This window comes from Miscanthus floridulus, unplaced genomic scaffold (genome assembly GCF_019320115.1).
Source record: "Miscanthus floridulus cultivar M001 unplaced genomic scaffold, ASM1932011v1 fs_112_1_2, whole genome shotgun sequence".
NCBI lineage: Eukaryota > Viridiplantae > Streptophyta > Magnoliopsida > Poales > Poaceae > Miscanthus > Miscanthus floridulus.
This window is the reverse complement of record NW_027096204.1, coordinates 42,505-54,238: the sequence shown is the minus strand read 5'-3', so window position 1 is coordinate 54,238 and position 11,734 is coordinate 42,505. Positions and strand designations below refer to the sequence as shown.

General features: G+C 44.9%; 1 protein-coding gene across 1 annotated transcript; it reads left to right on the top strand.

The window, feature by feature from the left end:
* The first annotated feature begins 2,735 nt into the window (after positions 1 to 2,735).
* On the top strand, positions 2,736 to 10,753 carry LOC136530347 (uncharacterized). Its single transcript, XM_066523104.1, has 4 exons — positions 2,736 to 2,991; positions 3,156 to 3,317; positions 3,686 to 3,839; positions 9,505 to 10,753. Exons 1-4 carry the CDS (start codon positions 2,770 to 2,772, stop codon positions 10,548 to 10,550), a joined length of 1,584 nt encoding a protein of 527 aa, XP_066379201.1. The 5' UTR covers positions 2,736 to 2,769; the 3' UTR covers positions 10,551 to 10,753.
* Positions 10,754 to 11,734: the final 981 nt, after the last annotated feature.

Genomic DNA, 11,734 nt, shown 5'->3' with positions numbered 1-11,734 from the left:
AACACTGAATAAGAGTGTAGCTATCTTGCAAGTACCCTACCTCCTGTTGAAGCAGCATTGCTTTAATGGGCCATCAATCTCATGGCAGATGTGGTGGAAAATGAAAGCTACAACAAGATGAATGCTCACAACATTGCTATGGTTTTTGCACCAAATATGACCAAGGTTACTGGCAAGCATATTTATTTCTCGCTACCTGCATTACTTTTCAGAATCTGTAGTCTAACCATGGAGCATTGATCTCTTTCAGATGGCCGGGTATTTTTCACCCATGGGTAAACGGTTACGGGGACTGCTGGAACATACCCATACCCGCGTACCCGATGGGTGAAGGGTTTGGTCCATTTACGTACCCGTGGGTAGTGTGTTTAGTCCATATTTAGACCCTAATGGAGTAAATACCCGTCGGGTATCGGGTAACGGGTCCCCATTGCGGGGTAGATGCGGCCCCTCCCCACCGGACTCAATGGCGGTCACTGCACCCGAGACCCAAGAGGTGGCGTAGGGCATTGCCAAGCAAGAGAGTGGTACCGGGGCACCAAGCAAGTAGATCCACTAGCAAGGAGGACTGGGAGGTGAAGCACGAGGTGGATCTACTGGTCCTAGGAGTGAAGCATGATGGCTAGCGGTAGCGTAGATGGTTGGCGACGCAAGGGAGATCAAGTGCGAGGGCAGCTGTGTGCGTGCACGTGACTTGGTGGCGGCGGGGAGAGGAAGGAGGGGAACGTCCACAATAGGCAAGCAAGAGCTCGAGGAAAGACCCATGAGAATGTGGACCAATATGGATGATTTGGGATTCTCTCTACTTTAGGGGTTCTACTAGAGCAATACTGTAGCTTTGTTTTTTTCGAAGTCTTAAAATTTAGGTTTAGCGGTTCAATGTAAGGGCCTATTGAAGTTGCTTTAGGCCTTGTTTAGTTCCTCCCCTAAAAATTTACACTCTATCCCATCGAATGTTTGGACACATGCATGAAGTATTAAATATAGACTAAAAAATAATTAATTACACAGTTTGCGGCTAATTTGCGAGGTGAATCGTTTAAGCCTAATTAGTCCATGATTTGACAATGCGGTGCTACAGTAATATATGCTAATGACGGATTAATTAGGCTTAATAAATCTGTCTCACGGTTTACTGTCGGATTCTGTAATTTGTTTTTTTATTAGTATCCGAACACCCTATGCGACGCCCCCACATGACACCCGACGTGACACCCTAAAACTTTACACCCTGGATTTAAACAAAGCCTTAATGTGTTCAAATTTTGATCCTTGTCTGATTCAAGGTCTATTTTGTACGACTCCTCATCAAGTGCTCATGTGGAGGAGCCGGAATACTTGAGCAGAGTCACTTTTCGTAGCTTCGGCTCTTGGTTTAAAAACGACTTCGACTTTTTTCAACAAAAGAGTTTTTCCTTTTAAAGTGTTTGGTCTATATATATATATATATATATATATATATATATATATATATATATATAGAGAGAGAGAGAGAGAGAGAGAGAGGAGAGACTCTAAATTTTATATGACCAAAATTTGGCTTGGCAGCTAGTGTCGGCGGCCCTCAAACTCAAAGTTTCATTGGGCCAGATTTATCCCGCGGCCCAAAATGGATATAAAGGCCGTTGCTCGTCGACCCAAGCCAAAATTTCCTCCTCTCTCAACGACTCGGCCTTTCCGCCTTTCGCGACGGCGGCGGCGGCGGCTTATCTCCTCAGCTCCGCTCCTCATTTTCCCCTGCGACCTCACTCCTCCCAACCTGAAACCAATTTGTGCGAAGTTCTTCCATGCTCCAACACCAATCCCCGCTCCTCCATCTCCACACTCGTCTCCATCAAAACGGAAAAGTTTCTACACCGGGTTTCTCTTCTCCTTGAGGCCTAGTTGCCCGGACAAGCTAGGCACGCGTCGTCGGCGTTCTTGTTGCAAACCACTAACCACCGCTAAAGCCATTGGCGACAAGGTAAGGTGGTCTTCCCCCCGCGCGATGCGGCTTCGATTTTTGTCATCTCCTGATTTATTTTCCCTGCCATTGCATCGACTTATCGTTTCTTTGCCCTTGCAGCCTTGACGCCCGCCACCTGTTTGATAGAATGCCTCCAGGGAAAAGGAACAAAACCGCGCATGTGGCGAGGAGCAGTAACGGCATAGATGCCCTTCCAGATGGCATCCTCGAGCACATCCTTGGTTTTGTGCCCGCGAAGGATGCCGTGAAGACATGTGTGCTTGCTCGGCGCTGGTGCAACCTCTGGAAGTCAGCCACAGCCTTGAGTGTCTCGTGCGTCGGCAACTCCAATGAGGATCCAGCCTTGTTGAAGGAGCGACAAAAATCTGTGGACCATCTGCTACGCCTTCGTGGCTTCCTGCCTCTTGAAAAGTTCGAGGTCAGGTTCAGTGGCCTGTATGATGACGACACCTTTTGCCTAATCCGCTGGATCCAGCATGCTGTGAAGTGCCGCGTTCAGATGCTCATTCTTGATAATGTTTACCGAGATGGCATTGATCTAGGCAGCCTGCATCTCGTCTCACAACACTTGACCAAGTTAGAGCTCATTGGGATAATGCTACACAACAGTTTTTGTGACTTCTCAAGTTGTCCAGTACTGGAACATCTCGAGATTGACTACTGCTATTGGTGGACTGTCGAGAAGATTTCATCAGAGTCCCTGAAGCACCTGAGCTTAAAACGTTGTGAATTAACAAGAGAATTCCACATTCTTATTTCTACCCCCGAGTCTTGTTTCACTAAGGCTAGATTGCCATTTGCCCATGGCTCCTGTTCTAGTGAGCATGCCCTTACTTAAAGAGGCTTTTGTTAGAGTTACCCATTGGAATGCATACACTGGGGAATGGGGTGATTACTCTGGGGATTGTAGTTTTGAGGATTGTTACTCTTGTAAAGGTCTGGTAGGTGATAATGACAATAAGTGTGTGCTTCTGGAAGGTTTATCGAATGCTGAGAACATGGCATTGATACCAGAATCCACAGCGGTATGTTTACATTTCTTTCGTTTAACTCCATTCTTTGGGTTACTTTTGTTGCAGTATATATATTAATTCTGGACATTCATAATAAAGCTCAGCAAATGGATCCTGTAATCATTGTAGTCACAGTGAGTATTATTTTAATTTTTTTGTAACTCCATTGTGTGCAGTTTATTTTTGGCAAGGATCTGAAACAGTGTCCTACATTTAGCAAGTTAAAGACTTTGTTACTTGATGATCGATGGTGTGTGGCACCTGACTTCCCTGCACTAACTTGCATTCTCGAGCACTCACCAGTCCTAGAGAAGCTCACACTTCATCTTTTTTCCAAGGTATATATTCGTTCTCTAAACTCCCCCTATGGTGGGGCGCCTATGGTGTCCCCGCATAGCAGGTCCCAATCTCTGGTAAAGGAGGAGGGTTGTGGTAGGCTTGGTGAGCCAATGTAAAAACTTAGCTACTCTTATGGAGATGAAACCCAAAAGAATCCCGTTGGGGCGTAACCCTTGACGTGCCTGAACCGTGACTAGGGGCTCATGTTGGGTTTCAACTCTAGCCTACCCCAACTTGCTTGGGACTAAAAGGCTTTGTTGTTGTTGTTGTTGTATATATTCGTTCTCTAGATGGACAACCTCTGTTTTTTTTGAAGTTATTATACATTTGTAGATTATTCCTGGTGAACTGTTTTTGCTTACTACAGGGACCTAAACATAAGGTGGAAATGCTTGGAAGATATCATCCAACTGATGGTTCAGCTGCAGTTTCAGAATGCCTCAAGGTTGTTGAAGTCAAATGCCAAGTGGTTGATGAGAAAGTTCAGGAAGTTCTGAAATTCCTCTGTACATTTAACATATGTAAGTGAACTAATGACATTCTTGATGCTCTCTATATTTCTGAAATTTTTGTTTCAAATGTGGGAACAGAACCAGCGAATAAACTTCGATATGTGTTAAAAAAGCATTGAATGTTTCAAGTGCGAAATGTATTGAGCAATGAAACCTCCACTGCATTTAGTGGTGCTGGTCTGGCATGGGGAACAAAAATAAACTCAGTGCAATTGAAAAGTATTTTCCACAAATTCCTTCACCAAATTTTTTTTCCACAAAATTGTGTGGAGGTGTTTAGATTGATTTCGTATTAGTGGAAACACAATATCTTCAGTTCTTGTTACTCCTGAAATTTGTACTTGTTAATAAGTTTGACTGAAAAAATAACACAAATATCTGAATTTAGTTTATCTATGCAATTAATACTATAATATGTTTTTTTAATAGTGTTAATTTTGCTCCCGTAGAGTTGAACACTAACAAGGTACCAAGCCCAAAGGAAAATTCTGAGAATAAGCTAGTTACTAATGAAGTGTGAAGGTCTAAGCAAATTGAACAGAAAAGGTAAATGCAAAGAATAAAGATGACCTTTATTGAAGATCTCCTAGGCCAAAACAGCTTGTTCCATCTGTAACAGGCACACCCTATTTATAGTGAAGCGAATCAATGTTTGATCGCTTTACGATTCATCCAACTCAACCACTACACTCCGAATATTCAGTTGCAAGATAGTCATTACATAAAAATTGCACCCTATTACCATTTTCACAAGAATGGACCGAGTTCGGAACGATGGTATACGTGATCGCCTAGGGGTAGCACCAATTGAAGAAAAGCTTGTCCAACATCGGTTGAGGTGGTTTGGCCATGTCCAAAGGAGACCTCCAGAGGCACCAGTGCATTGTGGAGTCCTAAGCCAAGCTAATAATATGAGGAGAGGTAGAGGTAGACCGAAATTGACATAGGGGGAGGCAATAAAAAGAGATTTAAAAGTTTGGGATATACCTAGAGATCTATGTTTGAATAGGAGTGCTTGGAAAGCAGCTATTGAAGTGCCTGAACCGTGACTTGGGACTCTCGGTGGGTTTCAACTCTAGCCTACCCCAACTTGCTTGGGACTAAAAGGCTATGTTGTTGTTGTATTACCATTTTGTTACAAGAGACCAATGCCTTAAAAGTTGTGACTTGTGGCTGACAGCCGCGTCCCTATTCAAGCTTCGCTTCCCTTCTTTTCTTGAGACCCTTGCTCAGCCACTCCATGCCAGACCTTCAATTGAACCTTCATTTGAAGCTCCATGCCAGACCTTTCCTCAGAACCTTAGCTAATAACGAGAAGCTTTGCTTAAAGTTGCATGCTCATCAGGGCTTGTTTGGTAGGGATCCAGATTCTCCTAGAAACGTTTTGTAACCAGATTCTCCTAGACCGTTTCTCTATGCAGATAGCAATCGTTTGGGTTTGGCTGCCAGTTGTTCAAGATCCAGATTTTCCTTGAAAACATATATGAACTGGAATCAGTGAGAAACACCTTTTTGGGTGAAAATGGGAAATGTTTCAAGGTGGGTGAAACTTTTCTCTTTTTATTCACCATTTGGTAGAGATTTAGGAGAATCCAACCAGAATTAGAAATGTTTAACCCATCCAAATGAGATCTACATCTCTGTTGGAACCTGTGTCATTCTATATGCGTGACCTTCTCTTGGAAAATTAGTCAGAACTTTGGCTTGAGCTTAGCACTAGATATTCTTTGGAAGCCTTGCTTGAGACCTCTTTTTGGAACCTTTGCCCAGTAGAGCTTGCGTTTGCGATCTTCAAATCAATCATGACCTCACAAAACTGGCCAACAGATTGGCTAACCGGATGCAACAGATGGTCTTCCCATAATTGAGTGTATTTATCAAGAGCCATTTTGTCTTAGATAATTTCATTCTTGTGCAACAAAATGATTGTTTTCACCATCAAAAGGAACTCTGTGTTCTCCTTAAGTTGGACATTCAGAAAATCCTTCGAGTTGGTTTCCTGATTGGCTGGTCCTTTCTATTACCGGACATGAAAAAATTGGGGTTTGGAGATATGGTGTGATCTGTTCATCTTCAACTCAGATCTTGCTAAATGGTATCCCTAGTGAAGTTATTAGACATCGGCGAGGGCTAAGGTAATGTGACCCTCCGTCCCTGAGGCTCTTCATATTGGTTATGGATATTTTTGGTCACATGGTGTCCAGGGCCTCTGAGGAGGTGTTGCTGTAACCTCTCTTCTCTAGGAATATTCAACATCCGATCTCTACGGATATTGTGGTCATCTTCGTCCGGTCAGTAGCTAATGACATTGATATTGTGCTTGATATCTTAAGCGGTTTGGAGATGCTTCAAGTCTCAAAACTAATGTTTAGAAGAACAATGTGTATCCTATCCAGTGTACATAGGAAGTATGATTCAAGATCGTTTACCTTGTAGCCTGCATGATTTTCCTTGCAGGTATCTTGGGATACCCATGTCATTACAGAAATTAGCAAACTCTCAAATCCAACCTATCATCAAGTGCATTGCGGGCCATTTACCTGGCTGAAAAGGCTGATTTGATGACAAGAGCTGGCCATAAAGAGGAAAAAACATGAGCTGGAAGGAAACAATTATAACTGTGTTCTCTGCAATAGCAATGTGGAAGAAACTGCTTTTCACTTGTTCTTCAGCTGCACCTTCAGCCGAGCTCGTTGGCAGCACCTGGGCATCCAATGGAATTTTGCAAGTGATTTCTTCCAGATGTTGATACAAGCCAAGCAACAATTTCCGAATCCTTACTTTATGGAGATCTTCACCATTGCGGCTTGGCAGATTTGGAAACAAAGAAATAACTTCATCTTTGATAGGGGTCGTCCTTCCTTAGATTCTTGGAAGTTCAGCTTTAGTGAGGAAGCTCGACTTCAGGCCCATAGGATCTGTGATCCTAAGCGTCCTGCTTTCTTATCCTGTATAGATTCCCTAGCCTAGTTTCCTTGCCTCTCTTAGGCTTCTAGTTTTTGCTGTTCTTTGTTTGCTTGTACAGCTTTGTGTGCCTTGTACAGCTTACAACAACAACAACAACAACAACAACAAAGCCTTTAAGTCCCAAACAAGTTGGGGTAGGCTAGAGTTGAAACCCAACAGAAGCAATCAAGGTTCAGGCACGTGAATAGCTGTCTTCCAAGCACTCCTATCTAAGGCTAAGTCTTTGGGTATATTCCATCCTTTCAAGTCTCCTTTTATTGCCTCTACCCAAGTCAACTTCGGTCTTCCTCTGCCTTGTACAGCTTCTTTTATTTTATTAATATGAAAGCTTACAATGGTGGCTTCCCCTGCTGTACTATTTTAAAAAAAAAAGACAAGAGCTGGCCAGGAAGATCAGGTTCAATATGGCCTAACGTCTATGCTTATCTAAGTCACCATGACCATTGACTTGTTACCATGTGCCATCAAGGGTGTAGATAAAATATGAAGTTTCCTTTGGAAAGGAAGGACCGCATGGGTGTCCATTGTGTTATTGCTTGTGACAAGGTCCAGCAACCTTGTGAGCTTGGTGGTGTATGCATTTCTTATCTTAAAACCTTTGTTTGGGTTCTCAAGTTGCAGTGGCTGTCGCTCCGACAAAACTGAGCCTAATAGGCCCTAGTCGACATTCTTAGTCCAAGTGCATAAATGTGTCCCCAGGTCTTTGTTTTCTACGGCAGTTAAGACCGAGATTGGCAGTGGAGGAGGGATAGGTGGCTTCATGGGTAGCAATTAGTTGATCTGGCACCTCAATTGGTAGATGATGTTCCCACAAGAAAACCTAATTATTGTACAAGCTTGAAGCACTAACCAGTCACAGCTGGATCAGAGATATTCAAGGGGCACTTTTTGTTGGAGTTCTTGTTTGAGTAGTTGGACTTATGGGACATCTTGTCAGACATTGTATTGCAGCCAGTTGTTGATGACACACTGATGGAGGCTTACCCCCTTGGGACAATATTCAGCAAAATCATCATATGAGGGATTCTTTCATGGTTCCATCCAATTTCAGTCATGTGAACACATCTTGAAGCCCTGGGTGCAAGGAAAGTGGCGGTTCATTGTTTGGTTTGTGGTGCACAAGTGCTGGACCGCTGATCAGCTTGCTTGATGAGGCTTACCACATCTAGAGTTATCCCCTATGTGATGAGGCTGAGGAGACCGCATTGATCATTTGCTCACCGTGTATTTGCATTCTTGTCCAGTCTTCTTCAGTTGGGCTTCAAGCTCTTTGACCTTCAATCGAGGAAGTGTCCTTGATGATTGGTGGAGCAGGGTTAACGGTGTTGTTACTGGCCTGGCCGCCTGGTACTTCAAGGACTCAATTCCCTCATCATTCTTGGTTCATGGACCCTTTAGAAGAACTGGAACCATTTTATCTTCAATGGTGATCACACAAATATGGCTCATGCCTTGATAGTAGCTGAAGAGGAGGCGCAGGTTTGAGAGATGGCTGGGGCTCAAGGGATTTCCCTTAACTATCCTAGTTCCTGAGGTTTAGCTCTAGTATGTTGATTGTATTTTGTTTTTCTCCATGGGCGTGAATATAATCTAAGAACCCATGGTGTGTTGCCTCGCAATCCTCATCACATTTGCTGCCCTTATGTGGACCAAGGTTCATAATATGATAATATGTTGTCATTTGGTTGTCCAGTTTGTTTTGGTTCTCCATACCCACTAGTTGGCTTCCATGCAAACTGAGACATTAATATATTGCTTGTTTTGAACATGAAACTCTTAGTCCTTGAGAGGATCTGGGTACTTGATTCTTGTCGGGCAGGAATAGAGGCAGACATAACAAATATGAAAAGAGCCAGACATAACAACTATGAAACCTATTTGTACATTTTTCTATATGCTAAGTGTAATCCAGAATTTGAAGTCTCTTTGTTTAGTAATTAAGCATCTTATTTTCTAAACATAAAATCTGTCTCTGAACCATTGTTTCTTTTCACTATTGTACAGGTTTCATTTTCAAGTAGGTGGGGGAAAATTTTGCTTTTGAAGCAAGGTTATCAAGTCGTCCGACTAATCGAGATTAGTCACGATTAGTCAGGCTGATCAGTGCCATGGCGATCAGCTATGCGCTACGATTAGTCACGATTAGTCGCGATTAATCGTGATTAGTCACGATTAGTCGGGCTGATCGTTGCCATGGCGACTAGGATCGATTAGATGATTTGAAAACATTGTTTTGAAGGAATTACCATCTTGACAGTTTGGAAATGTAAGGCTAAAGTCGTCTAAAATATTTGACAAGGTTTTAATCAATTGTCTCTGGATGTTCTAAGTCAAGTAGGGTCGGTGAATAGACATGCAATATCGTTTGTTCTACTTGGACCTGGTGTATTTTGCTATGTTACTTATGTTGTGTCACTTATGTTCCTGTTATATGGGTTTACTGAGCTACATTCAACGAGTGATATCGTTTCAGCATATCTTTTTAATAACCGAAAGGTTTGTATTCTCTGGACCCTAAAAAATAATGTGTCCGCAATTTAAGATAAAAAATTTGTAGTCTTTGACCAACAATTAGTATCATGTAATGATTTTTTTACCGAAAATAATATGATTGAATTGACATTCAGTTTTTTTTTCCCTGTGGCCATGACTTTTTAGCTGCAGAAATTGTAGTATATTAGGTATTAAGAGTCGGCCTCCGTCGCAGCCTACGAAGCCCCGCTCGTGTCGCAGTCCCCGCGGGAGCTGCAGCTGGTGCTCGTCTACTTCGCGCAGGAGGGGCGCGACGCCTACTGCGCACTCGACTGGCTCCGCTGCGCCAACCGTGTCGACGGGGAGACCATGGAGCTCATGTCCGCCATCGCATGCGGCAGGATCGAGTGTCTCGTGGGGGCCGGCGGAGACGTCGCCGACATTGCTGCGCTGCTTGGGGAGATGGACTGCGTCGGGCTGCGGCCCGGATTCAGCCTCGTGGAGAAGGCCGTCGCGCTCTACTGGGACCGCGGGGAGACGGTACCCTTTCTCGCTCGCGCTGCTGCTGCTCGCCTCCGGCGTTTCTCCCGGGACGAGTGCTCACCTCCGGCGTTTCTCCTTCCCCGCGCGCCTCGGCTCTTCCGCGACGGCGATGGCGGCGTCCATGGCGTCGCCGCGGATCCGACGCCTCCGCCTCCACCTGCAGAGAGAGAGATAGCAGCGCATGGCACACCACCGCCGGCACCCCGCTGCTCGGCACGCCCGTGCGCGCGTGCGGGAGATCCGCGCGCGGCGCTGCCGAGCCCGGCAGTTCGGGTGCCCTCACATGGTGAGCTGTTTGGGAGCAGCTCAGGGAGGCGGCGCGCAGCCTGCGGTGGCGTGGCCCCGGGTGGTGGAAGCGCCGGCCCTACTCCGCGCGCCGACGGCACAGCGCGCGGGCGGCGCGGCCCCGAGGGCGCGCTCTCAGCTCACGGCGGCGACCAGCCCGCTGCCCTTATCCGCGCGGTGGCGGCGGGCCCTGAGTGGCGTGCACGCGGCGGCGTCCTGACGCCGGCGTGGCCTAGCTCTGTGGCGGCGGTGGCTGCGGCGACGGAGCGTACCCGGAGCATCAACTCCGACGACATGTCGTACTGGGTGCACGCCACTGGGCTGCTCGACGAGATGTCGAGGAGGAGAGAAAAGCGTGGTAAGGCTACCGAATTTCAGTGGAGGGTAGCCATATCCATTTGGGCTAGATACCAAACACGATCTCAGTTGAACCGGGCTATCTGGATCAGGTGAACCAAACACATGACGTTGCACAATTATAGCCGTGCTCGGACTGGCCAGGGCAGGACAGCGAGCCGTGCTGGGCAGGGGCACCCTCCCAAACACGCCCCATACGTTCGAGCGAATGTCTGAACTATGGGCTACCACCCGCTCCATATTATTCTACTGTTTGCAACTATGCTTGCTAATATAAGGAGATGCCTGATGAGATTGTTCATGTTGTTCTGGATACCCATGATGAGGAAAAAAATATTTTCAATATTAGTTTAGCTTAATATTATTCTTGTTTTGATTTTAGTCCTGATACCAGCTAGATCGAAAATATTGTTGTAGATTTGTGTTGTTGTTTGATATAAGAGCAGCGAGATTTTCAAATTTGTAATATTCAAAACTAAAGCATATTACAAATAATTTAAATACCAATTAAATTAGCGCGGTCAAGAATGGTCAACGACAATCAGTTTGGTGCCAACACTCGGCCAGGGAGTGGCATAGAGGAAAACAGAACTTTATCTCGCTTCTATTAAGTCCTTTCGCAGCTCCATTAACCACTGTTAGCGAGCGAAAGTGGACATAATGGCGTGGACGACAAAAGAGTTTCGGGCGATGGTACTTGATTGCGCTCGAACTTTTCAGTGACTTATAGGTAACGACCATCTTTTATAATGGCACACATGAAAAAACCCTCAAGTTTGTTTGCAGGTCGTGTGAAAGTGAAATAAAGGGAAACTCAAAGTACTAATCGAAGGGTGAGGCATTTAAAAAAAACATAGGCTCCAATCCAAAGACCTCAGTTGTAGCCACCACACTCCACAGACCACGAGCACAGGAAAACTGGCGCGCACCAAAGAGCAGGGCGCGTCCCCCCCGCCGGCCGCTGCATCCCCGCGCGCTGAGCTCGCCGCCACCGCTCTAAGTTTTTATAATTTCTTAGAAAGATATATTGGGATATGAAGAATCTAAATAAAATATTTATACCTCATGAATATATCTCTAGATGCTTCAGAAAATAGATGCAATAACAAAAAAAATCTAAAAAATTCTAGAAAATCCCTAAAACATCATAATAGATGTCTAACCGTACTTTGAAAAACATTTACAACAAAAACATAATACACCACTGGCTCGAATGCATAGCATGAATGCATTCAACATTATTGTGTGTTGCATTCATGCTAGTGTCATCTGTTTTTTCC